The sequence below is a fragment of the Pseudorca crassidens genome, chromosome 1, assembly GCF_039906515.1.
Source record: "Pseudorca crassidens isolate mPseCra1 chromosome 1, mPseCra1.hap1, whole genome shotgun sequence".
NCBI lineage: Eukaryota > Metazoa > Chordata > Mammalia > Artiodactyla > Delphinidae > Pseudorca > Pseudorca crassidens.
In genome coordinates, this window is record NC_090296.1 from 32,742,675 (window position 1) to 32,769,247 (window position 26,573).

The 26,573-nt window shown below is 45.6% G+C and overlaps 1 protein-coding gene and 1 pseudogene across 3 annotated transcripts in view; one reads left to right on the top strand and one right to left on the bottom strand.

Moving 5' to 3' along the window:
- The window catches only part of SMOC1 (SPARC related modular calcium binding 1), a 156,682-nt gene that overhangs the window by 43,956 nt on the left and 86,153 nt on the right, over nt 1–26,573 (bottom strand). For all 3 annotated transcript variants that reach the window (XM_067732057.1, XM_067732048.1, XM_067732066.1), the window contains exons 4-5: nt 11,358–11,457; nt 9,204–9,251 (exon numbers count right to left, since the gene is read on the bottom strand). In XM_067732057.1, coding sequence (XP_067588158.1) covers nt 9,204–9,251; nt 11,358–11,457 — 148 coding nt within the window. The remainder of the gene's footprint in view (nt 1–9,203; nt 9,252–11,357; nt 11,458–26,573) is intronic.
- Nucleotides 22,331–23,135, top strand: LOC137206825 (coiled-coil domain-containing protein 115 pseudogene; annotated as a pseudogene).

Genomic DNA, 26,573 nt, shown 5'->3' on the forward strand with positions numbered 1-26,573 from the left:
GTATTAATGGCATCTCTTGGGGTCTCTGAGACTGAGGAACATTGGAGAATGACAGAAAAAGAAACCACCACCCCCGTCCTGAGACTCAGAAGGTCTCTCAATGATCCCAAGTCCCCTTTAATTCTTGGGCTCTGCCCAAACCATGTCCATCACCGGCCACCCTCCCTCTGGTATTCATTTAGGCTGCCATTGGCCGTCTTTTACCAAGACATGGAGATACGCTTCAGCCTGGTAGAAGTGCTGGAAGGTTCTTGCTTTTGAAGGGACCACATTTATGCCAGAGCCACATCCCCCTCAGTATGCGACTCAGGGACCCAGTGTGAAAGTCAAGATGACTTATTCTGGGCCTCCCAGGGAGACAGTGGTGCCTGTTTGCAAAAATGTCCCTTAAGAACCTGGCCTGAATCATACCAGGAGGAGGATGGAATGTTAGTTAACCTCAACCTTTCCTGAGATGCATGTCCCATGACCAGCGAGGCTCAGAAATATACTGTGAGCTGTCTTGATCCTGACCTTGGAGAACACAAGTTATCTGGGTACTTCGGGTCCTTTCCAGAGCAAGAGATGAATCTTTTACATTCCATCTACCCACTTGCACACTCCTTCCCGAAAAAAGCTTAAAGCTGTCTTTTTGCAAGCAGTTGCCCACACCGTCAAGCTCCACATTTTCTTGTGTAAGAATGGAAACAAGAGGCTGGTGAAAAAGGTAGACCAGAGATGGAAGAAGGGGGCGTGGTGACAAAGCGGAGAAGTAGGGGAGAGGTGGCACTGGCAGCAGCAGACTTGGTTCAGGGCTGGGTTCACCCAGAGACGGGGCTAATTTTTTAAAAACTCTTTATTTTGAAATGATTATACAAATGATTTTGCAACAGGTAGTTGCAAACAAAGAGGCCCCATGTACCCTTCACCCAGTGTCCCCCAGTGATACGGATAACATCATAATAGTATAATATCAGAATCAGGAAATTGATATTGGTATAATCCAGGGACCTTATGCACATTCCACCAGTTTTTGCATGTACTTATTTGTCCGTGGGTGGGTGGGTGGGTGGTGTGTCGTTCTATGCAATTCTATCCATGTGCAGATTCGTGCAACCACCACCACCATCAAAATATAGAACTAGCCCATCACTACAAAGATCTCCCAAGTGTTACCCTTTTATAATCACACTTCCTCTCCTCCACCCCGTCTTTCACCCCTGGCAACCACTAATCCTTTCTCCATCTCTATAATTTTGTCATTTCTGCAATGTTATATAAATGGAATCATGCAGTATACAACCTTTGGAGGTCGGACTTTTTCACTTTGCATAATGCCCTTGAAATCCACCCAGTTGTTGCTGCATGTGTCAATGGTGTGTTCCTTTTCATTACTGAGTAGTATTCCATGGTATGGACGCACCTCAGTTTGTGTCACCCATTGAAGGACATTTGGGTTGTTTCCACCCTTGGCCATTACAGATAAAGCTGCTGTGACTATCTGTGTACAGGTTTTTGTGTGGACATAAGTTTTCATTTCTCTGGAATAAATGCTCAGGAGTGCAATTGCTAGAGTATATGGTAAGCATATGTTTTGTTGTTTAGTTTTCTAAGAAACTTCCAAAGTATTTTTCAGAGTGGCTGTATCAAATTACATTCTTACCAACAATGTATGAAAGATCCAGTTCGTCTGCAGCCTCATTAACATTTGGTATTGTCATTATTTTTATTTTAGCTCTTCTAATAGGTGTGTAGTGATATCTTATCATGGTCTTAATTTGCACTTAAAAAATTTTTTTGTTGAAGTATAGTGATTTACAATATCATGTAAGTTTCAGGTGTACAGCACAATTAAGTTTTTTATATATGTATATATGTGTGTGTATATATATATATATATATATATATATATATTCTTTCTCAGATTCTTTTCCCTTATAGGTTATTATATCATATTGGGTAGAGTTCCCTGTGCTATATAGTAGGCCCTTGTTGGTTAATTTGCACTTTCTTATAGCTAATGATGTTGAACACCTTTTTGTGTATTTATTTGCCCTCTGCATATGTGCTTTGGTGAGATGCCTATTCATTTATTTTGCCCATGTTTAAATTAAATTGTTTTTCAACTTTCAATTGTTAAGTTTTTTAGCATTCTCTGTATCTTCTACACACGTCCTATGTCGGAGAGGTGGTTTGTAACTATTTTCTCCCAGTCTGTAGTTTTTTAATTCTCTTAGCAAGATCTTTTCAAGAGCAAGTTTTTAATTTTGATTAAGTCCAATTTATCAATTTTTAAAATTTTTGGATCACGTGTTTGATGTTTTCAGACACCAAAGCTCAAGGTTCACCTAGCTGTAGGTTCTGAAGATTTTCTCCTATGTTTTCTTCTAAAAGTTTTAATAGCTTTAGATTTTACATTTAAGTCCAAGATCCACTTTGAGTTGGTTTGTGTATAAGGTGTGGGATTTAGGGAAGGTCTCGGGGAGTTGTTTTTGTTTTTGTCTGTGGAAGCCCAATTGCTACAGCACCATTTGTTGAAAGGACTAGCCTTCCTCCGCTGAATTTCTTTTGCACCTTTGTCAAAAATCTGTTTGCCATGCTTGTGTAGGCCTACTTCTGGGTTCTCTTTTCTGTTCCGTTGATCTCTAGGTCAATAGGACAGTGAAAATACTCTGTATGATACTATAATGGTGGATATCACTACACATGTGTCCGTTCCCACAGAGTGTACAACACCCAGAGTGAATCCTAATATAAACTGTGAACTTTGGGTTATAATGATGTGTCAATTTAGTTGATCAGTTGTAACAAATGTACTCACTCTGGGGGCGGATATTGATGGTGAGGGAGGCTGCACATGTGTGGCAGCAGGGGGTATATGGAAAATTTCTGTACCTTCTTCTTAAATTTAAAACTAAGTCATTAAAAAACAAAAAGAAATAAAATAAACACTGAAAAAGCTGTGGAGTCACCACATCTGTTCAGATGATCAAACGGAAGCATGGATTGAAAATTCATAAAGGGTCATGAAGGGAATAAAACACTAAAGATCTCTTGGTTTAAAAAAAATCACATAGAGTGATTCCTCCCACTTTCTTTTTCTTTTTGAAAATTGTTTTAGCTCCTCTAGTTCCATTGCCTTTCCACATCAATTTTAGAATAAACAGCCCTTGAAACTCATGGCTTTCTTTCAACGGGTGCAACAGGACCGAAGAGTGACAATTCCTCGGCCTTGACCACAGGAGCTACGTGGCGCTTAGAGCTGGAGAAGTAGTTCGGATGTGGCCGTGAGGCCTGTCCACCCACAGGCTGCAATCGCTGGCTCCCTCCAGCTTGCTGGGCCACAGCTGGAAGTGAACTCATTCATCCAAGGAACAGTGAGCAAATGGACATACTCTCAGTGGCCTGCCAAGCTCTGGGCTGTCTCACCTGGACTTTGGGGGCACCACAAAGGTACCAGGCATAGGAATCAAGAACTTGCCGGTGGGCCATGCTCATCCCAGGCAGTCTCCTCAAGGGTCTTTCCTTAGAGGCTCTGGCCGTGGGAGCTGCCGACCAGGGCGTTTGCAGGCGCCACCTGCCTTCCCTCCCCTGCTTCCAAGCATCCCAGCATCTAGAGGTCTGTGCCCCTCTGGGAGGCTTCACCTCCACCCGAAGACACCCTCTACAAGAAGAGGCTAAGAACCATTAGAATGTGAGCTCCACGGGGCGAGGGCTCTTATCGTTTCACTTGTCACTGGATCCTCAGTAACTACGAAAGCTGGCACTTAGTAAGGTCTCAATGAAAATGTGTTGAATGAAAGAATAAAAGAGCCAAGTACGAAAACACTAATGGTTACTAACAACGCCAGGGACTCATTAGAATCCATGGCTAGAAGGCTTTTCCAGATCACTAAACCCCATCTCCTCTCTAGTCCTTGGAAATCAGGATACGGCAAGGATCCACACTCTTCGTTTAGCATCCTCCATGCATAAACTTTCTTTTGGAGACCACAGAATAGGGGCTGAGATGGAGGGCGGGGGATGCGTAGACGGAGCCCTGCTGGGGCAGTAATTAAGCGTGGGTAGAGGGAGATATGGTACATACATGAACACTCAAGCACCCTCGCGCACACTCCTTCTACAACCCATCTCTTCAAAGCTGATATCGTGATAAGCCAGGCTTGGTCCAGGGTGGCTCAGACGCCAGAAAGCAGCAGTAACGTGCATGCAGAGAGGAAAAGAGCCACCTCTCGTGGGCCTGGAGCTGCTTAGGCACAGTTTGTAGTAGGCACGTAGCAGAATGAATGCTTCTCCACAGGGAATTCCCATGTGAGCCGAGGCCAACCCACAGAGGTCATTAGCTGCCCAGCTCCATTCAAATCCAGCCCAGAAGCAGCCGCATAGCACAGGGAGATCAGCTCGGTGCTTTGTGACCACCTAGAGGGGTGGGATAGGGAGGGTGGGAGGGAGGGAGACGCAAGAGGGAAGAGATATGGGGATCTATGTATATGTATAGCTGATTCACTTTGTTATACAGCAGAAACCAACGCACCATTGTAAAGCAATTATATCCAATAAAGATGTCAAATATATATATATATATATATATATATATATATATATATATATATATATATATATATATATATATATATTTAAAAAAAAGAAAGAAAATAAATCCAGCCCAGGCTGGTAGGTAATGGACTTGAGCTATCTGATGGCAAGGCTGACAGATCAGTTACGGATCCAGCCTCCCCCTCTGTGCTGGGGGAAGAGAAAAAAGAGGTAGCTGGGAAGAGGGTAAATTCACGTGAACAGGGGTGACGCTCCACGTGTAGAATGCTCTGAGATTGCCAGGCTTGCACACCTCAGCCAGGCTTGAGGCAATGAGGTAAACCTCCTGCAGGTGTGCTTAACCACCATGAGGGTGGAGGCTAGAGGCTGCTTGGTCCCCTTCATCTGGGAGACCCGCCATCCACCATCCCTGCCCTAAGCACCTCCCTCAGCCCTGAGTGAGAGTGCCGCTAGCTCCGTCCCTTGAGTGACAAAGGTCTCCAAGTTGGCACCAACCTGTAGACCAGACGTCAGGAGAGATTCTAAAAACTGAGACCCAGAGAGGGACCTTGGAGAAATAACTGTGACTCACTCTTGACTCGGAACACAGACTACGGAGTAGCCAGTGGGGGACTAAAAGAAGTTTCAGCAAATTAAAGGTAGGCTGGATTTTGGAAGTTTCGCTTCTCTCCAAGATTGGTTTGACAAACACAGAAGCCCATGCAGAAAGTGTAAGCAGTTTGCTATTGTTTTTATTCTTCACTCATTTTCCTTACACTGCTCACTCCCAGACCTCTAAGAAGCAGGAAAAGAGAAAATTGCAGAAAACTCCCAATAACCCTAAATTTTCATTTGCCACCTATCGAAGCATCACCCTGGGATCTATAAGGTCCTGGGCGCTCGGGAGAAAAAGTTCCCAGAGAGCTGCCAGAAATCATTGCCCAAGCGCTCTCCCGCTATTCTCCCATTTAATCATTCTTCACCCGCCCCACCGACACCCCACTGGAGGCTGAGAACTTCCCTTCCACACCTCATAAGTAATGAAGCTCAGGACCAGCCCCTGACTTTGTATTTGGTTATCCTGGAAACCCCCCAACTCACCCACACTTGTTAGCATCAAGACCCCTAAAAGAGGCACCTCAGGAAAATCCACAAGCCTTGGGGGGCCAGGAAAAGCTTCTCAGGGTAAAACCACCATCTCTAAACATATTTTGCTTCCCATCCACTTTCCTGCTTCAATGGAAACCCAAAATTCCTTTCTGTCTCTCAACTTCTGCAGCTTTCGACTGTTTTAGCAGCAGATCGTCAGAGCTCAAGGGGCTGCTGGGGGTCCTTTCCTCTCTTCTGATATTCCTCTGTAGCATCAATAAAACACATGTGGATGCACGTGTGCCCTCCACCCCCCAAAACACACACATACTCCTTCCATCTCTCTCCAAGGGCGAGGATCGACGGAGAAGGGAGGGGCAGCAGGATGGGAGTGCCCCAGATCAATGGATATTTGAAACTCAAACACATGGCCCGGGACCTACCCTGCATGTGTTAATTACCACACATGTGCCCATAAAGGAGTCTGTGAAACACAAGGGGCCCAAAGAACAGAGCGAGGCAAGGACATTCCAAGGGATTAAGTAAATAGTCTGAAGTTCTGACCCTCCTCCCCTCCCGGAGCACATGCATCTGGGTAAGATAACCGGACCTCCCTCCCTCCGTCCCCCACTTCTCCCCTCAGGCCCACACCTGTGGACCCAGGATCAGGAGCGACCCAGACCTCCTTGCGAGCCAGACGGCTGTGACCTGCTACCGCCTGGCCTCTCTCCCTCTCCCCTGCCTCCCGCTATCTCCCTGGGCCTCTTCCCCCAGCCTCCTCCCGCTCTGCCTTTCTCCTTTTTCTCCTCCTCTCCTTTGGAGGACTGATTCCTGGCTGGCAACCAGACCCTCCATCGCACAATACGCCTTTTCATTCCAACCCGGTGGAGAGAACTGATCCCTCCAAGCCCCATCCGTGGAGCATGTTCAAAAGGCAAGAGGGTGGGGAAAGAAGGAGCTGGGTCCGTTCCTCCCCCCCCCCCCACCAACCCCCCAACACACACACCCAGACCCCCGGCCTCACCCCTGTTCTGGCCATCCTCCGGGCCTAGCATCCTTCTGGGCAGGTCTTGGGCTGCAAGCTCCGGCTCCAGGGAGATGCCTTCTAGGAGACCCCACATGTGGGCATGAGCTCAGACAACGGCCCTTTGTGTCCTCCCACCTGCTGCCCTCCGGAGCACATTCCATTCTTAAGCGGCAGCTGAAAAAGGGACCTCAGCGGGGCCGACACAGGATATTATAAATGCCCTCTCGCACCCTGGTCCCATCAAACCCCAGCTTCCTGGACAGGTGTGGCTTCAGGTGGCCCTTCCTACAGGTGGCCCGAACCTGCTTTTCACTGCACTGCCCATGGCAGACAAACAGAAGAGATTCAACACCTCTGTGGACCCTCTGAAGTAGAAGGAAAGAGAGGCCACTGGGCGGAAGTCAAGTGTCCAGGGGCGAGTCAGCCCTAGCATCTCCCCCACCCCTCTGCCAGCCCTTTGCACCAAAAACGAAGCCTCCACACAACCATCTAGGAGGGAGGAACCCCCCGGGGTAAGGGAGCAAAGAGCTAGAAACTGCTGGAAACTTATCCCCCTGACACGCGGCTTCAGACTCTACCCCCCTGTTCCCTGCATCATCCTTGGAGGAATTGGATTCCCCCGCCTTCTGCCAACTGGATCAGCAAGAGCCCGCCGTGACCACAGGTCTGGTTCTTACTGTTATCCACAGGGTACAAAGCCACAACCAACTGGAAAGGACAAGCGGGGAAGTACTTCTCTGTGCAGTTGAAGAACCAAAACCCTCTGGTTGGCCCTTCTTGCTGCAGGTGCCTCATTCAGCATCGTGCACTCCGTTCCCTTTGGTGGGGAAAGTCTGGGTGGTCCGTTTTGCATGATTGCTCTTTTTTTTCCCTACCACCAGGACCTCATGCCCAGGAATAAAGGCTATGCTCCTGAAGACTTCAGTTGCAACAAGCAAAACTGAAGGCAGCTCCCTTTTCCAACCCCAATACATTACAGGCAGACACGCCACTCACAGTGTTGATGATTTCAGATCTTTGCAGAAAGAAACGTTCATCCCCTCTCCTCCTTTCCCTCCTAGGAGGGAACTACCAACACTTGAGGCTGTCTCCCCCTGTGCTTGGAAGGACCTGGAAAGGTGCTTGCTCCCTTCTTTCACCCACTTACTCGTTCCTGCTCGCTGGAAGGGGAGCAGCCCGTAGGGTCGCTTGGTCCGTGGTTTCTAGTGGGTGGTGGTATCACCAAGCTCCACTTCCATGTCTTCTTGGAGGGACAGCATGCAGCGACAGCATGTTCTCCAGACTCTCGGCTCCTGCGTTCAGGCAGTGGGACTCTGCCTCCTGTTCTGGTCCCCAAGGAATAAGCACTTGGGGCAAGGTCCAAGGCTTGGCCTTGGTCTCCCTGTGACCGCGGTGGAGGATAAGCCTGTACATCCCACACTGATCCTTGCGTGCCCAACTCTCCACATGGGTTCTTACGAGCCTGAAGTGCCCAAGGCCCAGATTCAGGTGGGAGGGCTCAAACTCAGTCGACACCTCCGGTCTGAGTTTCACCCGAGGACACAAAATGGGGCTTCTGAAGTGCTTGCCTGTTTTCCATGCAACTACCAGTGTGTATGCTGTCCTAGAAGTAAGAAGCGGTGAAGCCTAGTGTCAGCACACTGGAAAGTATGGTCAGCACATCCCAAGGACCTATTCCTCATGTCGGCTGGTCCACTAAACAGCGCTCAGACAGATGCCCTAGTCGGGCCAGCTGCACAATTTGTAGGGCCCAGTGCCAAGTGAAAATGCAAAGCCTTTTGTTCAAAAAGCAGGGAAAAAGGTGCCACAAAAGACACTAAGATATCAAGTCTTATCCTCTCTTCCACAGTCTCTCTCCTGACTTGTCACGATGTTTCTTAATTTGCTATTTAGCATTGTTCTAGGTAATGAAAAATGAAAATTCTAAGCGTACTATGGAAGCCCTGTAGCCTGCATCACAAGAGCCCTCTGCCAATGAGGCTGCAGCAGGTAGGCATAGTACACGTGTCTCTTCTGCTCACACACACACTTCTTTGTCCCACTGGACTATACTTACAAAACCCAAGTTCAAAGGAAAATAATTAAGAGTTTCAAGATAACAGCTGCATAAGTCACCTGCCCATGAAGCATCTAGTCTTAGTGCAAAGAATCTGGATGTGCTGGGACAATTATCAAGGAAAATCAAGGAGGAGAAAATGTTCAGATGGGTTTCCAAAATAAAAGAGTCAGGGCAGACTTGGGCATCCCTGCCTTCGTTGTGCTTTTCTGTTTAATGCTGGCTACACTGGTAGCTTATTGACTGAACTTCCCGGGAACCAAGAGTCTCAGGGTCCCTGCCAGCTCTGTGCACTGCACTTGCTCACCTCTCTCAGAAATTCTGGGAGCTTGGTCCCCACCGCCGTACGAGCCTTACTTACCTCCGGGCTTCTGGGAGGAAACACAGAATAAGAATGGGAATTTTCTGCAGGGCACTTTTAGCTTTCACCCCAGGCTCCTTCCATCTTGTCTAAGAATGCCTGCTTGGACTGGCTTTAGAAGCAAACATTCAGATAAAGCGTGAAACTCCACTCACCTTTCCTTCCTGAGTTACCCTGGCTCACGGGCTTATCGGTGACTGAACCTTGGGTGAGAGGGGAAACAAAAACACAGACATTCAGAATGCGTCGCGATTGGTTTCTTTCAAAGAGTTGGTAAAGCCTGATGTTATGAGCATGTGGTTATGTATATATATATATTGTATACACATCTAGGAACATTATATACAAAGTGAGTACATACACACATGCGACTGGCGTTTGTTTAACATCAGTGTCACCGATATCACAGCACTGTTGAGATGAACAATTATTTCCAGGCTCCCTGGCAATAGTCTTGACCAGATTTTTACAAAATTCCACAACCACATAACTCCTTTGTTGAACATTCCACGGACTGCCCCTCACCTCCACTTCCCACCAACTCCATGTTCTGAGCCCTATCCAGCCAGGGGGGCCAACTGCAAAGAAAACCCCTCTCGCTGCAAATGCAATGACTGACATCCCTTGCTGGTTAGGGCAGGAAATCGGCGATTTTCCATCTGCATTAAGTAGAAAATTGTTGGCCCAATTGTAATGAATGGGCCAAAATAGTCTGAGGCATGGAAGCAATTTTCTAGATGCAGCGTGTTCCTCAAGGAGGGGGCAGTCTGGGGGGTTGGCCAAACGCTTTGCCCTGCACGTGCTCGGATGCCCTGTGCCGCCATCCGACGGTCCTGACCCTGTTGCACCTGCCTTTCCCATGACACCCAACCCCGCACATGCAGGGCACAGCCAGCCGAGGCACGCCAGGGCATCTGTGGAAGTCCCCGCGACAAAAGAGGAGAAACACATCGCAATCAGTATCCAACCCCTTCTCCGTATACTAGCTTTGTGCCAATTCAATTATATTTCCCTGCATGACTTGTTTCTAGCACGTTTGTTTGCTTTAAATGAAACTTTCCAGGTCATTTGCAAGGAGGCCTCGTTCCTCCCCCTCCCCACACCAAGCTCAATTAAGGTTTCCAGTTTCCATGTAAACCACAAATAAAGTAAACTTTCCTTTTTGGCCTGCACATTTTGGTTTCCTAATGTAGACACTTACTGCCCTTTCCACTCACTTTTCCCCTTATATAGCAGGGCTGGTTGAAAAATGAATAAATTTGGGGAAAAAAGGAAAACGTTAGGATAGCAGGACTGCCTTTGGAATTTCCCAGAGGTTTTAGAATAATGTTTTATACTTTGCTTGCACTTAAAAATTAAAAATAAGTAAATAAATAAAATCTCATATACACAGATTACAGAGAAATAGGAAGCAGCTGGTGGATGGGATAGGCTTTTTTTTGTTAACGTGGGCTGAGCTGCATAGTGAATTAAGGGAGTGTCTTGAAGTCCCTTCCCATCTGAATGGAAGTGGGAAGTGGGAAGCTTGCCTAAATCCGTAATGCACAATCCCACAAAACTAAGAACAAAATTTCTCTACGCCTATAAAGTTGGAAATAAAAAGGACTTAATTTTTCCTATGGACTCACCCAGAGGGTTGTTACAAAGCAGTGGTTCCCTAACTTGTCTCATCATGAGAACCACCTGAGAAGCTTCCTAAACATGTGGACTCCAAGTCTCCATGACCACTGGATCCGAACACAGAAGGAGAAGCCTCCACACCTGGGTTCTTTTTGAATTCCCTAGGCACTGCTGATGACAGCCAGATTTGAGGGCCGCGGTTATGAATGTTTTCCATCACCATACGTTACATTGTTCAGGGGTTGCAAACATATGGCAACGTAGACCACCACTCTCCTCTCCTGCACCCGTGAAAGACATCCCTAATTGGTTGTCACAGCCTTTGATGTTGAACTCCAACACAGTCTTGAAATTTATCTCAATAAAGTGTGCACCCAGGGCCACTACCAACCAAGAGCACACAAGGTACAAGCTTATATGCCATGCTCTCTAGAGGTTATGGCCAATGCTTGAGAAAAGAGCATTGAACCAGAAACTTAAACTCAAAATAAATACATACACACAGACATACACTGACCCTATCACCCAGCTGACAACAGAGCAAGCATGTTTGGGTAGACTCCTCCCTGACCTGGAAGAGGGCTCATGACCACCACCAATCTTTCAAAAGTGCACCCACAAGATTCAGGAGACCATCCAAGGGGTCCCTCTCCCACCCATTTCTTTCTTCCCGCCCTTCCCTACGGTACCTGAACATACAGGAGTTTTATTCTGCACAGAAGAGCCACTGATGGGCTTCCCATCTGGGGTGACACACCAGCAGTACCCCGTGTAAGTGTGGCACTGCACCTGTTCGGGGAAGTGGGAAAGGGAAAAGAACCGTAAGTCTTGGGTCACAGTATCCACAATCACCTCCCACCTCCTTCAAAGCATCCCCAGCATAGCGGAGAACTCCTTCTACCTCTCACCCAGCATCCCTCCCCCGAGTGTCCCTAGAAGGCTGGCCAGACAACATTGGTTACATTTTCTGTGTGACCCCCCAGGAGCAACCATAGCAATTTACTGTTTCCTTACGACATTTAATGCTTAATCTCTTATACCGTACTCAGATACGTCCGCTGCGTATTCCATCCATTTGTAAAAAATTGATTGGTGAACTAATTTGGCAAGTACAAGTTGGAATGTCACCACTGTAGGTTGATATGACCCTTCTTTAAGAAGCAGAGACAAGGGAAAAGCTTTTCTTCTTTTTCTAGCTTTTCCCAGCATCTGTTCCTACAGTCAGCCTGCCTATTGATCACATGGCTTTCTTGAGAAAAGGGCACATGTGATGGGGTTAAGGTGAAAACAAGGCCACTTGTGCCTGCAGATTCTGGTTCTAGATGCCCTGCTGCACCACTGTGTGATCTTCCTCAAGTCTCCGTGATCAGGTCCACGCTGTCTGGGAACAGTAAATAAGAATGAAGCTTGTGGCTTCATTCGGAGTAACTCTCCTTTCTCTCTCAATAGCTGTCATTCTGTCCACGTCCTCCACCCCACCCCACCATCCTTTTCCCACCCACTTTCTACACAAATCAGGGCATCATCCCCCTGCGTAAAACCCCTCGATGACTGGCCATTGTACTCAGGATGGAGATGATGCCGATTTGCACGAGCTTGAGGGCGCCCATGATCTGCCCCCTGCCTATCCCCACAGCCTCATTCTACTCCCAGGTCTCCACACCCACCATTCCAGCCACAAGCTGGAATGAGCCTCTGAGGCTCACAAACACATCCTAGTGTCTCATGATTCTGAACTTTTGTTTGCTCCAACTGGTCAATCTGCCCAGAATACCATTCCCCAACCCATCCCAGCACACTCCCAAACCCTCTGTCTTCCCACCCCATTCATGATGCACCTTCTCCTTGAGGTGCCCCCAGCCTCCCCACCTCCTCTCCCTCCTTCCTCCGACCCTCCACACACCCTGGTTCCCCAAATTCAGAGCCCTTATTACAATGAGCTTAACTGCTGATCTGTCTAGTCTATCTCCCCCATTAGACTGTGACCTCCCTAAGGCAAGGGACTGAACACTGGCTATTTCTATATTCCAAGCATCCAGCGCAATGCCTGACGTTTATTGTAGGCATTTGATGAGTTGAATAAATGCATGAATGACCATATTTCCTAAATTCTTGGTCTCCATCCATTCTAAAAATATAACAACAATTTAAACAGCCCTGCCACATTCAATGTAGACCTCAATTACAAGATGTGTGCCAATTGTGCAGGCATTAAATTGTGCGGAAAAGGTGCCTCTTGGGATCAAGGACACATTAGAATTGAGGATAGACAATAACAGCATACAAACCAAGTGGTGAGGGATACAAGGGGTACAGGGGTAAAGGAGAGATTTGACAGCCTGGGTAAAATCCAGACGTCATCAGCAAGACAGAAAAGCTACAGAAAAGGCTTCTGCTCTCGTGTGGGTACCAAACATCGCAGCTTCCCCCAAAACTAGTTGCTTCATTGAGACCTACCCATAGAAATCAGGATAGGAACAAGATGTAGGGCATCTTGTTCCTACCAGTAAAAACTGAGTGTTTTTATTTACCTCTACTGTCCATGCAGGGAAACTGTAGTCAATGCCTTTACCCCAGGACCATGTTTCACTCCTGCTTCCTCTCGCGGAGACAATCCCTAACCCCGTGGCCATGGTTCCTACCCCAGATTCTCACCCAAGGTCAATGTCCTAAGGCAGGTTAGTGCTACCTTCTGAGGAAGCCTAAGGGTGGAGTGGAAAGAAACCCAGACAGACCTGGGTTTGAATCCTGATCCAGCCAGTTACGAGCTGCCATGTTACTTAGCTCTCTGAGCCCCATCTATAAAATGGGGATAACAGCGCCAAGCCTGAAGGGCTCTGACAATGAAAACAGTGTGAGTCCAGTGCCTGGCACGGGCCGGTGGCCGGATGCAGGATGGCTACGGCAATGATTGCTCTCGGCTGTGTCAGAAACACCCGGCAAGCCGGCCTCCTAGCGGGCCAGAGCTCCCCTGGGAACCCCCAGAGGTTCAGGTGGGAAGTACTGCTGGAAACTTGGAGTTCGCCCCTTCAGATTCTGTCCAGCCCACAGGGGATGGCTCTGAGGGAGGACTCCTTGCCAGTGGCAGCATTTTAATGGGGCCTGGCTTGCTGCTTCTTCCTCCTTGGCCAATAATCACCTCTGGGGAAGCCTGTCTCTGGGGCCAGGTGGCCACGCCGACTCACCCCCGGGCCCCTTGGCTCCCACGGCCAAGGCCAGCCTCCCTTTCCGTGAGGATGGTACCCCACCCAAGTCCAGCTCCGAGGCTGCACGGAGCGCCCCTCCTCCTGGGCCTGCAGAGTCCCAGCCGAGGCTGCTGGGGACAGAAGCACATGCCTGCAGAAGAGACTGAGACCAAAGCTTTGTTTTGGCGGATTTAATCTGACCTCGCAGCTCAGAAGGTCCCAAGGGCCACATGCTCACTGAGAGCGCCCACTGCATCCGTATGGGCTCGGGGCCACTGCCTCCCAGCCCCCAGCCAGGCCGACAGGCCCAAACACGGGCCCTTTCTCCCCAGGGCCCTCGGCATTTTCCTCAGGCCAGGCTGCAAGGAACAGACTCCAGATGACAAAATCCTCAGGCTGAAAGCTGCTTCCAAGTCCTTCAGCATTTTATAACCGGAATTGAATGAGGAATTGTTGCCATGTTCCTCTGAGGCTTGGAATCCACTGTTATGGGCACACCTGCCCCAGGTGTGCTGCAGGAGAAGGAACAACAGTGAACACAAGAAGACCCAGAGGAGGCAGGCAGGGTCTCTGCCTGCAGGAAGTGCTGGGAGTGCCCAGCAAGGTCACTTCCCTTTGCTGAAGGAGCGCTGAGTGAATGGACCCATGGTTCTCAATTGAGAGGTTGTTTGTAAGTTGTCTTGGGGAGTTTCCAAGATGTCTTCTTGAAGAAAAGGAAGTTACAAGGAGACGGAAAGCAATGGTCACGGAGTCACACTGCAGCCCACCTTCCTTAACTGACCAGCTCTGCCACTTCATTTTAACTGAACCACTGAACTTTCCAGCCCTCTGCAGCTTTGGAAAGGTTCGCAGTCAAACCGAGCTTCAGCCTGTCCATGACTATTTAAAAAGGGGGAGATAATAATACCTCCCTCACTCAGTTGCTGGGAGGATTAAACTACATAATGTAAATAAAGCACTCAGTTCACATGGTAAGTGCCCAGTTAAACTTAGCTATTTATTTTTATTATAATTATGTTATTTTTTAGCCAACTCTCTGTACACTCAAAAAAAGCACAGATTCTCTGGTAGAAACTAAAGAACATTCTATTCTGACCAGCCCCAAGGGAAGGGGTGATCTGAAATCAGCAAAAAGTGTGAACAAGTTTGAGTAAAGGAAGGGGAAGCTTGTTTTCATATAGAAATAGTTCTGTTACTGTCAGATGAGAGAAGTCAGGTTTCTTGCAGAAAAGCAATCAGGATGTAAATTCTATGGAATCGATGGTTTATATATACGTGATCAAGAGGTAAATCCTACCTAGTTTCACCTTCTCCCTTGCAAATGTATTTATTCTTTTAAATTAGTAAGTAATCCCCTTTGCTCTATCTCTGTCCTGCAGCCCACACACCAGCCTCAAATTAATCAACTCTCAGACTTAATCTATGGGCCAAGAGGAGCTGACAAGGCAACTGACTATTTCTAGTGTCTAGCATCTAGTGCAGTGTTCAAATCTCAGGGGTGTTCTAGCCACAAAGGTACAGATACAAACCATGGCATTTGTGCCTACCCCACTCTGGAATATTCTGGGAAGGCTAAAAGGTAAATTGATGGGTCTTCCTTAAGAGACAAAAAGTGTTTTTACATCAACCTAAGTGAGGTTACTCTCTGGTTGTACTGTAACTACGCTGTGCATATATATCTGGTACTCCTAAAGGTGCTTTAAAAACAGTGTGTTCTTAGGTAGGTAAATTTCATCTCTGACTCATATACTTAAATATTTTGGGCAAGAAGCCCTTTGCAAAAACAGCCCAGCGGTGTACTTCAGGTCAACCTTTCTGTCCAAATTAAGGCAAATCTGAAATTATTTTAAGCCTGTTACATTAGGTCAACTTGTAGACACCTGGAAGAACGTGGGAGGCTAGCACTCCCAGTGAGTGCAGTTGAGTGACTGATGAGCAGAGGAGAACAGAGCGAACACCAGCTCACAGGGCAAAGCCAATGGGGCTTTGGAGGAAAAAGGGAGACAATGGACCATGTACAGAGACAAGGATCACTCAGGTGCCACGCCCCAAATGGAAAACAACACCTTCTACATTTACAATGACTTTCCAATCACCACCATGATAGACACATTATCTCTTTTGGGTCTCAAGGTCACCCAGTGTGCAAATCTTTCCTAGGAGAGGTACAGGGAGCAGAGGTTACTTGTTCAAATGTTACAGCTAGTTCATAACAGCACAGGAATTCAGATACCGATCTCCAAGCTCTCATAAAATTTCAGAATTGACAGAGCTGGAAAAAGCCTTAGGGATCACCAGTCTCATCCAAACGCTTTACAAATGAGGAAACTGAGACCCAGAGACAAGAGAGGTAGCATCATGGCCAGAACCTAGTCCTGGCAGACAGAAGTACCCCCCAGACCTGGAAGGGAGCTGAAGAAAGGCCTGGGTCCCAGTGCTGGCGTCTGAGCGAACTGTCTTTGTGCCCTGTAATTCTCTGGCAGATGGAACTCTCTTGGGGGAGAGGGAGAGGAGGTAAGATAAATATTCAAATCAAGAGTCTTTTGCTCCAGTTTGAGTGAGAGGCCATATCTGGAGTAGTTCGGACAATAGCATGCGGGCCTCTGCTGTGCCCCCCGGCCAGCCTGCTTTCTTCTGGCTGTTCTTGGGGGGCTTCTCAGACAGGGGTCGGATCTTGCATCCTAAAGTAGCTTCTTTGTTGTTGGACTTTTGCTGGTTTTCCTACCAGCTTCCCTAGGAGAACGGTCTCCCTTGCGTGTGCCCACTTCCTTCCCTTCTGGAATGTGAAGCTGCTCTTCCTCCACCTTTATGTCTGTCACTTTGATACAGTGATGAATACAGTTGGTGTCCTATTGGGTGTGACTGGGAATTATTGGAGATGAAAGGGTTCTCTACCGAAATAACTTTGGAATATTGGGTCAAATAAAATTAAAAGATTTCTTGACTGCAGAACTTCTCAGAGCCTTAAATCAGTTCATGATTCAGCTCTGAGAGGAAGATATCATTTGCAGCAATCCATAACTCAATTAACTGTGGGACCCTCCCTTAACTTTGTGTGGGTGAAACCGAATCCCCCTAACACTGAGTTTATTATTTTTAACCTCTCTATCTAAAGCGTTATTCCCTTTCTTGTCCCACCCTTGTTCCCCTCAGGATTGAGGAGTATCAAAGAAAAGGGGGAAACCAAGCAGGACCCTGTGGGGCCCTTCCAGGTACCAAAGCCCCATTTCTTATTTGTAGAAAACTACACTAAACTAAAGGCTTTAGTCTCCTAGGCCTTCCCTGAGTTCCAAAGAGCAGACTCAAGCAGTTACTAATTAGGGAAGTGAGAGAGTACAGAAATAAGGGAAAAGCAGTCAGGCAAGAAAAGTAATGATAGCTTAAACAATACTTCAGTGATAGTAAAACAGAGTCCTAGTTCCTCCTCAAGGGATATACATAACAATCTGACACAAGTCTTTGAGTTGTTCTGCAGAGGATGGTGACTACAAGCTGAATAGAAGCATGTGGACCCCAGACTGGTTGGAACCAGAAAGTTGCTGATTAAGATCCTGAAACATCACCCTGTTACCTCACCACCAACCAATGAGAAGAAAGTCCATGAGCCGCAAGCCTCACCCCAAATGTTGCCTTTAAAAACCCTTCCTTGAAAGCTGTCAGGGAGTTCAGATCTTTTGAGCGTGAGCTGCCCATTCTCTTTCCTTGGCACCCTGCAATAAATGCTCTACTTTCCTTCACCATAACCTGGTGTCAGTGGATTGGCTTTGCTGCACATGGGTGAGGGCAAATGGACCCAAGTTTGGTTTGGTAACACAGGGAGCATTCCATGGTAGTACTAGTGTTTTCTGAAACACGATTTTTTTCAAAAAAAAAAAAAGAAAGAAAAAGAAAACAAAAAGCAGTATAATGAAGTGCAGGGCCTTGCTATATTTCTCTGCTTTTCCCAGTCATACTTTCTCACTATCCAGGTATCAGGCTTTCATTTAGTTTACTCTTTTTTGAAACAATTTTCCTCTGGCAAATCCCCACCTCCTTTTCTGTAATGCTTTCTCATGCCCTATCTATTAAGAAATCCATCCTGAATTGCCTTAGACCTTCATTGACAACTGGGATCCCCTCCAAGGCACCTCTACCCTGCGGCTACATCACCCCATTCCCACCCCTTTTCTTTGCACTTCTTTTGTAAAATAGAAAAATGTGAACCATATGCAAAGGGACAGGCTTGATTCAGCATTCTTCTAGCAACTACCAAACTTGTAATGAAATGACTACTATCATGTACCGGAACATCTCCTAGTGGGAAAAAGTTAAACTAAAAACAGAAGGCATGTGGCTATTTCTCTAACTCTCCTTGGCAGTGGGAGTATGAGACCTTTTTTTTTTTTTTTTTTTTTTTTATAATCTTTCAGTTGCTCCAAATCGGTTAGTAGGTTTTTTGGATTAAGCTAATGCACAGTGATAGTTAAGCATCTTGCAGTAGATCCACCCAGTAACTTTGTTTCAGGGCAGTATTTTTAGCAGGCACATTTTCCTTTTGTCTGCATACTCTATAGGACCTCTAAGAAATTGTTTTTCCATGGGTGCCATGTACCCTGGCTGGATGACTGAGTCCCTGGGCCATCTGAGGTTGCCACTCATCCCCCTAGAACCTCTCTCTCCATCAGAAGCTGCAGGAGAACATTGTTTATTGCATTCACAGTAAGATTTACCTGGAGGGCTTATGAAAACAGATTCCTGGGCCCCACCCACAGAATTTCTGGATTCATTAGTTCTGGGGTCATCTGGGTGACATGCATTTCTAAGAAGTCCCCAAGGGATGCTGCTGCTGGTTCGGGGACCACACTCCAAGAACCAGTGTTTTAAAAGACACTTCATCACTCTATCCTTTCTGGCATTTATCATGAACTACTCAAGAAACAAATACTTTTCTAGGTGGGAATTTGGGAGCAAGGGGCCTTGGGACAATACTTCTCTCCAAAGTTTTTCTGTTCCCGTTGTTCTGATGACATGTGGTCTTTTAATTCATGGGTCTAGTGATTCGTGGCATTAAATCTTCTGGGTGATTTCACACATGGAAGAAAGTTTGATTGCAGTGAGACGAGCAGGGGAGACAGGAGGGATGGTGTAATCCTTTTGGTCTGGCTAGCATGAGCTGTTTCTCCCTCTGTTTAGAAGAGGTTATCCCACAAACTTCCCCCTCATCTTTAGTCAGGTCTGGCTGAGAAGCAACAGGATGCAGAAGAAAAAAAACATGGCTTTGGAGTCAAAATTAGCTGGGTTTAAATACCATCTCTGTGTAACTTTGGCAAAGTCACTTAACCTCTCTGAGCCTATTTATGAAATAAGGCTAATGGTGCCTACCTTGAAGGTTACTGAGAAGACAAAATGAGACAAGATATACAAAGCATCTAAAATAGTGTCATGTGTAGAGTATGTACTCAGCACAAGCAGATTTCATCCCTTTCCCCTTCCGTTTTACAGAGAGGATGTAGGTTGTAACTTAAAAGCACTGCTATTCCTGCTGGCTGTAGACACTGTCTCCTGCTCTATGCCAAGTCTAGGGAGGACTGTCTGCTGGGGAATGAGGGATTTTCCTTTTAGAGTATTTGCCTCGTCCTCCAGATTTTAATGGAGAAGATGCAAGGAAGGAAGATAATCCCTCAATTTCAAATCCTCCTAAATGTGGGAGTCCTTGTTGACTATGTTTTTTATGAGTCGATGGTGTAATGTGGTTGCCAACGTGATATTAGTCAAGCAGTAGTGTGTTTAGAACAAGAGATAATCCCATTCTTCCCCCAAGCTATTTATGACCACATCTGAAATACTGTGTCCAGTTTGGGGAAGGACACTCTATAAGGGGCACCTTAGCAAACTGAATTAAGAGGAAAGAGGCCAGGAGGAAAGAGAGACATAAAACCCTGTGATATGGGAATGAGCGATAGAACTAAAGATCTTTGCCAGGGTGAAAAGAAATATTTGTTGGCTATAAGACCGGATTTCACAAGGACATAATGGTGCCTGTCTTCAGATCTTTCTGTGGAAGTGTGATTTCTATGGAATCTGTAAGTTCCTTAGCTAGAATGGGGGTCAGCTGTTGGAAATTACAACTTTCAAGTCAATGTATGGAAGGAATTTCCAACTAAATTGTCCCAAAATGCATTATGTTGTCATTGGTGGTAATAAGTTTCCTGTCTTTGGTGGCAATCAAGCAGAAGATAGATGACTGCTTGGTGAGAGATTGTCCCTGGATGTGGTGGGTCAGGGAGAGGAAGGAGATGAACCAGATACATCTGAGGTCCCCTGTGACCCAAAAGTTCTGTGATTTTACGACTGTGCCCTAAGTTGAACTTTCGCTGGTTAAGAGTAAGGTGGAAATTTATGAACTGGTACCTAATTGTCAGTGTTAGGACCATTTTTCCAAATACATGATGAAAAACATTTTTTGTATTTTCCAAAAAGTGCGAACACCATCCCCTCCACCACACACATAAAAGTATTTTTTAAAATCTTAGTGTTAGGGCTTCAGAGACACAAAAAACTTTACTTTCTTGACTTCTGCCCTCCGATTTGGTGCCTAAAATGGCCCAGGTTTTGTAAACAGCGAATATGACACCTCTTGTTCATTCACTTCTATTTCCATTTCAGGGGGAAGATATCAAATACGTTTTTACTTTTTAAAAATATCCAGTGGGGGTACCCTCAAGATGGCGGAGGAGTAAGATGTGAAGATCACCTTCCTCCTCACAAATACATCGGAAATACATCTACACGTGGAACAACTCCTACAGAACACCTACTGAACGCTGGCAGAAGACCTCAGACTTCCCAAAAGGCAAGAAACTCCCCCACGTACCTGTGTAGGGCAAAAGAAAAAAGAATAAACAGAGACAGAAGAATAGGGACGGGACCTGCACCTCTGGGAGGGAGCTGTGAAGGAGGAAAGGTTTCCACACACTAGGAAGCCCCTTCGCGGGTGGAGACTGCAGGTGGCAAAGGCGGGGAGCCTCGGAGCCGCGGAGGAGAGCACAGCAACAGGGGTGCGGAGGGCAAAGCGGAGAGATTCACGCACAGAGGATCGGTGCCGACCAGCACTCACCAGCCCGAGAAGCTTGTCTGCTCAGCCGCCGGGACAGGTCGGGGCTGGGAGCTGAGGCTCGGGCTTCGGTCGGATCCCAGGGAGAGGACTGAGGTTGGCAGCGTGAACACAGCCTGAAGGGGGCTAGTGCACCACAGCTAGCTGGGAGGGAGTCCAGGAAAAAGTCTGGAACTGCCTAAGAGGCAAGAGACCCTTGTTTTGCGGTGCGCGAGGAGAGGGGATTCAGAGCACCACCTAAAAAGCTCCAGAGACGAGCGCAAGCTGTGGCTATCAGCAAAGACCCCAGAGACGGGCATGAAATGCTAAGGCTGCTGCTGCAGACACCAAGAAACGGCAGCTTCCTTTTTCTTCAGTATAGTTTTTAGCGCTTGTTATTATTGGTGGACTGGTTTTTTGTTTTAATTGTTTTCTTCTTTCTTTTTTTTTGTATTACTTTTTAATTTTTAATAATAATTTTTTATTTGAATAACTATTTTATTTATGTATTTATTTTTTCTTTCTTTTTCTTTTTCTCCCTTTTCTTCTGAGCCGTGTGGCTGACAGGGCCTTGGTGCTCCGGCTGGGTGTCAGGCCTGAGCCTCTGAGGTGGGAGAGCCGAGATCAGGACATTGGTCCACCAGAGACCTCCCAGCTCCATGTAATATCAAATGGCAAAAGCTTTCCCAGAGATCTCCATCTCAACACTAAGACCCAGCTTGACTCAACAACCAGCAGGCTATAGTGCTGGACACCTTATGCCAAACAACTAGCAAGACAGGAACACAACCCCACCCATTAGCAGAGAGGCTGCCTAAAATCATAGTAAGTTCACAGACACCCCAAAACACACCACTGGACTCGGTCCTGCCCACCAGAAAGACAAGATCCAGCCTCATCCACCAGAACACAGGCAGCAGTCCCCTCCACCAGGAAGCCTACACAACCCACTGAAACAACCTTAGCCACTGGGGACAGACACCAAAAACAACGGGAACCACGAACGTGCAGCCTGTGAAAAGGAGACCCCAAACACAGTAAGTTAAACAAAATACAAAGACAGAAACACACAGCAGATGAAGGAGCAAGGTAAAACCCATCAGACCAAACAAATGAGGGGGAAATAGGCAGTCTACCTGAAAAAGAATTCAGAGTAATGATAGTCAAGATGATCCAAAATCTTGGAAATAGAATGGAGAAAAAACAAGAAACGTTTAATAAGGACCTAGAAGAACTAAAGAGGAAACAAAAAATGATGAACAACACAATAAATGAAATTAAAAATTCTCTAGAAGGAATTAATGGAAGAATAACTGAGGCAGAAGAACAGATAAGTGACCTGGAAGATAAAATAGTGGAAGTAACTACCACAGAGCAGAATAAAGAAAAAAGAATGAAAAGAGGAATGTGTGCAGAGCCCACGGTGGCGCGGTATCTGCGAGCCGAGCTGGACTCGCTTCTCCTGCAGCTGCTCAGGGACCTGGAGGAACTGGAGGCAAAGCGGGCGGCACTGAATGCCCGGGTGGAGGGCTGGCTCTCACTCTCCAAAGCTCGCTGCACCATGGGTGCCAAGTCGGTAAGGCCTCTGCAGTATGCCTCCCACATGGAGCCCCAGGTCCACGTCTGCACCAGCGAGGCCCAGGATGGACTCCAGAGGTTCTGAATGTGAGAGCCGGCACCCAGACTCCAGAGGACGTGGGACCCCACAAGGCAGTTCTGCACAGGCGCAAGGGCCTCACGAGGACCCCAGAGCCAGACTGCTCCCCAGCTCCCCAGGACCCTCTGAACTGGTTTAGAATCCTGGCTCCTCACAGTCTACAGCAAGCTCAAGCCAGCTTCTGGGAGGGTCTGCAGCTGGCTGCAGACATGGCCAGCCTTCAGATCCGCATCGACTGGGGTCGAAGCCAGCTCCAGGGGCTGCAGGAGAAACTCAAGCAGTGGAGCCCGGGGCTCCCTGACCTGCCACCACAGAAGCAAGGCAGTGAGCACAGCTGTTCTTTGATGTGGCTGCATTATCTCAGGCCTTCTTCCTTCACAGATTGCCCCCCACCCCAGCTGTTCCTCCCTCCTTAATACTTCTCTGGTCTGCATGTTTCCAACTTTGTTAGGTGGGGAAGTTTGAAGAGGCAAAGTGAGTAATGTTGAAAGTCACTACCATGAAACCACTTCTAGAGTTGTGTTGTCTCAGGACGTATTCATGTCAGGAAGGCACAAACCTGTTAGGTTAGTTCATATCACTGAACAACTGTAACAACCTGATGCATAAATCAGCTGTGGTTTTTCATTAAAGGATGAAATATTGCACAGCTAGTGGCAGGGAAGGACAAGAGGTAGGTGCTTCAGTTTCACTATATCCTTACAAGTAATTTTGATGGAGGAAAAAACCATACACAGCTAACAGATCAGGACAGAATGATAACTCATCGATAAAACGCACACACACACCTGAGTAGATGGGCAGCACTTGGCAGGTTTTAAGCCAGAAAGTAAAAAGGATCGGACCTAGATTTTCAAGGGAAATCTTTCAAGAGACCATTCAGGTTTATAAAACCTGCCATTATCTTTCCAAGAGTGAGTCTTCTAATTTGTTGAAGGGCCAGGAACTCTGTGGCAATTCATTTTCCTACTGGCTTCTTGATAATTTTAGCAGTTTCTAGGAGCTAATTGTTACATTTGGTGGATGTTAGTTTTCTGTTCATAATACGAGATGTAAATTGTTTTTCCCAGTTTGTCTTTTAACTTTGCTTATGGTGGTTTAAAAATAAAAACCAAACTTTTTATTATAAAATAAAATAAATAAAACACATTATATTAAATGGCAAAAAACAACAACAAAAAAGAATGAAAAGAATTGAGGACAGTCTCAGAGACCTCTAGGACAGCATTAAACACACCAACATTCGAATTATAGGGGTACCAGAAGAAGAAGAGAAAGAGAAAGGGACTGAGAAAATATTTGAAGAGATTATAGTTGAAAACTTGCCTAATATGGGAAAGGAAATGGTCAATCAAGTCTAGGAAGCGCAGAGAGTCCCATACAGGATAAATCCAAGGAGAAACAAACCAAGACACATATTAATCAAACTATCAAAAATTAAATACAAAGAAAAAATATTAAAAGCAGCAAGGGAAAAACAACAAATAACACACAAGGGAATCCCCATAAGGTTAACAGCTGATCTTTCAGCAGAAACTCTACAAGCCAAAAGGCAGTGACAGGACATATTTAAAGTGATGAAAGGGAAAAACCTACAACCAAGATTACACTACCCAGTAAGAACCTCATTCAGATTCGACAGAGAAATTAAAACCTTTACAGACAAGCGAAAGCTAAGAAAATTCAGCACCACCAAACCAGCTTTACAACAAATGCTAAAGGAACTTCTCTAGGCAGGAAACACAAGAGAAGGAAAAGACCTACAATAACAATCCCAAAACACTTAGCAAAATGGTAATAGGAACATACATATCGATAACTACCTTGAATGTAAGTGGATTAAATGCTCCAACCAAAAGACATAGACTGGCTGAATGGATACAAAAACAAGACCCGTATGTATGCTGTCTACAAGAGACCCACCTCACACCTCAGGACACATACAAACTGAAAGTGAGGGGATGGAAAAAGATATTCCATGCAAATGGAAATCAAAATAATGCTGGTGTAGCAATTCTCATATCAGACAAAATGGACTTTAAAACAAAGACTATTACAAGAGATAAAGAAGAACACTACATAATGATCAAGGGATCAATCCAAGAAGAAGATATAACAATTGTAAATATTAATGCACCCAACATAGGAGCACCTCAATACATAAGGCAAATACTAACAGCCATAAAAGGGGAAATCGACAGTAACACAATCATAGTAGGGGACTTTAACACCACACTTTCACCAATGGACAGATCCTCCAAAATGAAAATAAACAAGGAAACACAAGCTTTAAATGATACATTAAACAAGATAGACTTAATTGATATTTATAGGACATTCCATCCAAAAACAACAGAATACACTTTCTTCTCAAGTGCTCATTCTTGGAACATTCTCCAGGAACATTCTCAAGTGCTCATTCATGGAACATTCTCCAGGATAGATCATATCCTGGGTCACAAATCAAGCCTTGGTAAATTTAAGAAAATTGAAATCGTATCAAGTATCTTTTCTGACCACAATGCTATGAGACTAGATATTGCTATGAGACTAGATATCAATTACAGGAAAAAATCTGTAAAAAAATACAAACACATGGAGACTAAACAATACACTACTAAATAACCAAGAGATCACTGAAGAAATCAAAGAGGAAATCAAAAAATACCTACAAACAAATGAGAATGAAAACACGATGATCCAAAACTTATGGGATGCAAAAAGAGCAGTTCTAAGAGGGAAGTTTATAGCAATACAATCATACCTTAAGAAACAAGAAACATCTCAAATAAACAACCTACCCTTACACCTAAAGCAATCAGAGAAAGAAGAACAAAGAAACCCCGAAGTTAGCAGAAGGAAAGAAATCATAAAGATCAGATCAGAAATAAATGAAAAACAAGTGAAGGAAACGATAGCAAAGATCACTAAAACTAAAAGCTGGCTCTTTGAAAAGATACAAAAAATTGATAAACCATTAGCCAGACTCATCAAGAGAAAAAGGGAGAAGACTCAAATCAATAGAATTAGAAATGAAAAAGGAGAAGTAACAACTGACACTGCAGAAATACAAAGGATCATGAGAGATTACTACAAGCAACAATATGCCAATAAAATGGACAACCAGGAAGGAATGGACAAATCCTTAGAAATGCACAACCTTCCAAGATTGAACCAGGAAGAAATAGAAAATATGAACACACCAATCACAAGCACTGAAATTGAAACTGTGATTAAAAACCCTCCAACAAACAGAAGTCCAGGACCAGATGGCTTCACAGGTGAATTCTATCAAACATCTAGAGAAGAGCTAACACCTATCCTTCTCAAACTCTTCCAAAATAGAGCAGAGGGAGGAACACCCCCAAACTCATTCGATGAGGCCACCATCACCCTGATGCCAAAAGCAGACAAAGATGTCACAAAGAAAGAAAACTACAGGCCAATATCACTGGTGAACATAGATGCAAAAATCCTCAACAAAATACTAGCAAACAGAATCCAACAGCACATTAAAAGGATCATACACCATGATCGAGTGGGGTTTATCCCAGGAATGCAGGGATTCTGCAATATATGCAAATCAATCAATGTGATACGCCATATTAACAAATTGAAGGATAAAAACCATATGATCATCTCAATAGATGCAGAGAAAGCTTTCAACAAAATTCAACACCAATTTATGATAAAAACCTTCCAGAAAGTAGGCATAGAGGGAACTTACCTCAACATAATAAAGGCCATATATGCAAACCCACAGCCAACATCATACTCAATGCTGAAAAACTGAAGCCATTTCCACTAAGATCAGGAACAAGACAAGGTTGCCCACTCTCACTACTATTATTCAACATAGTGTTGGAGGTTTTAGCCACAGCAATCAGAGAAGAAAAAGAAATAAAACGAATCCAAATCAGAAAAGAAAAAGTAAAGCTGTCACTGTTTGCAGATGACATGATACTATACACAGAGAATCCTAAAGATGTTA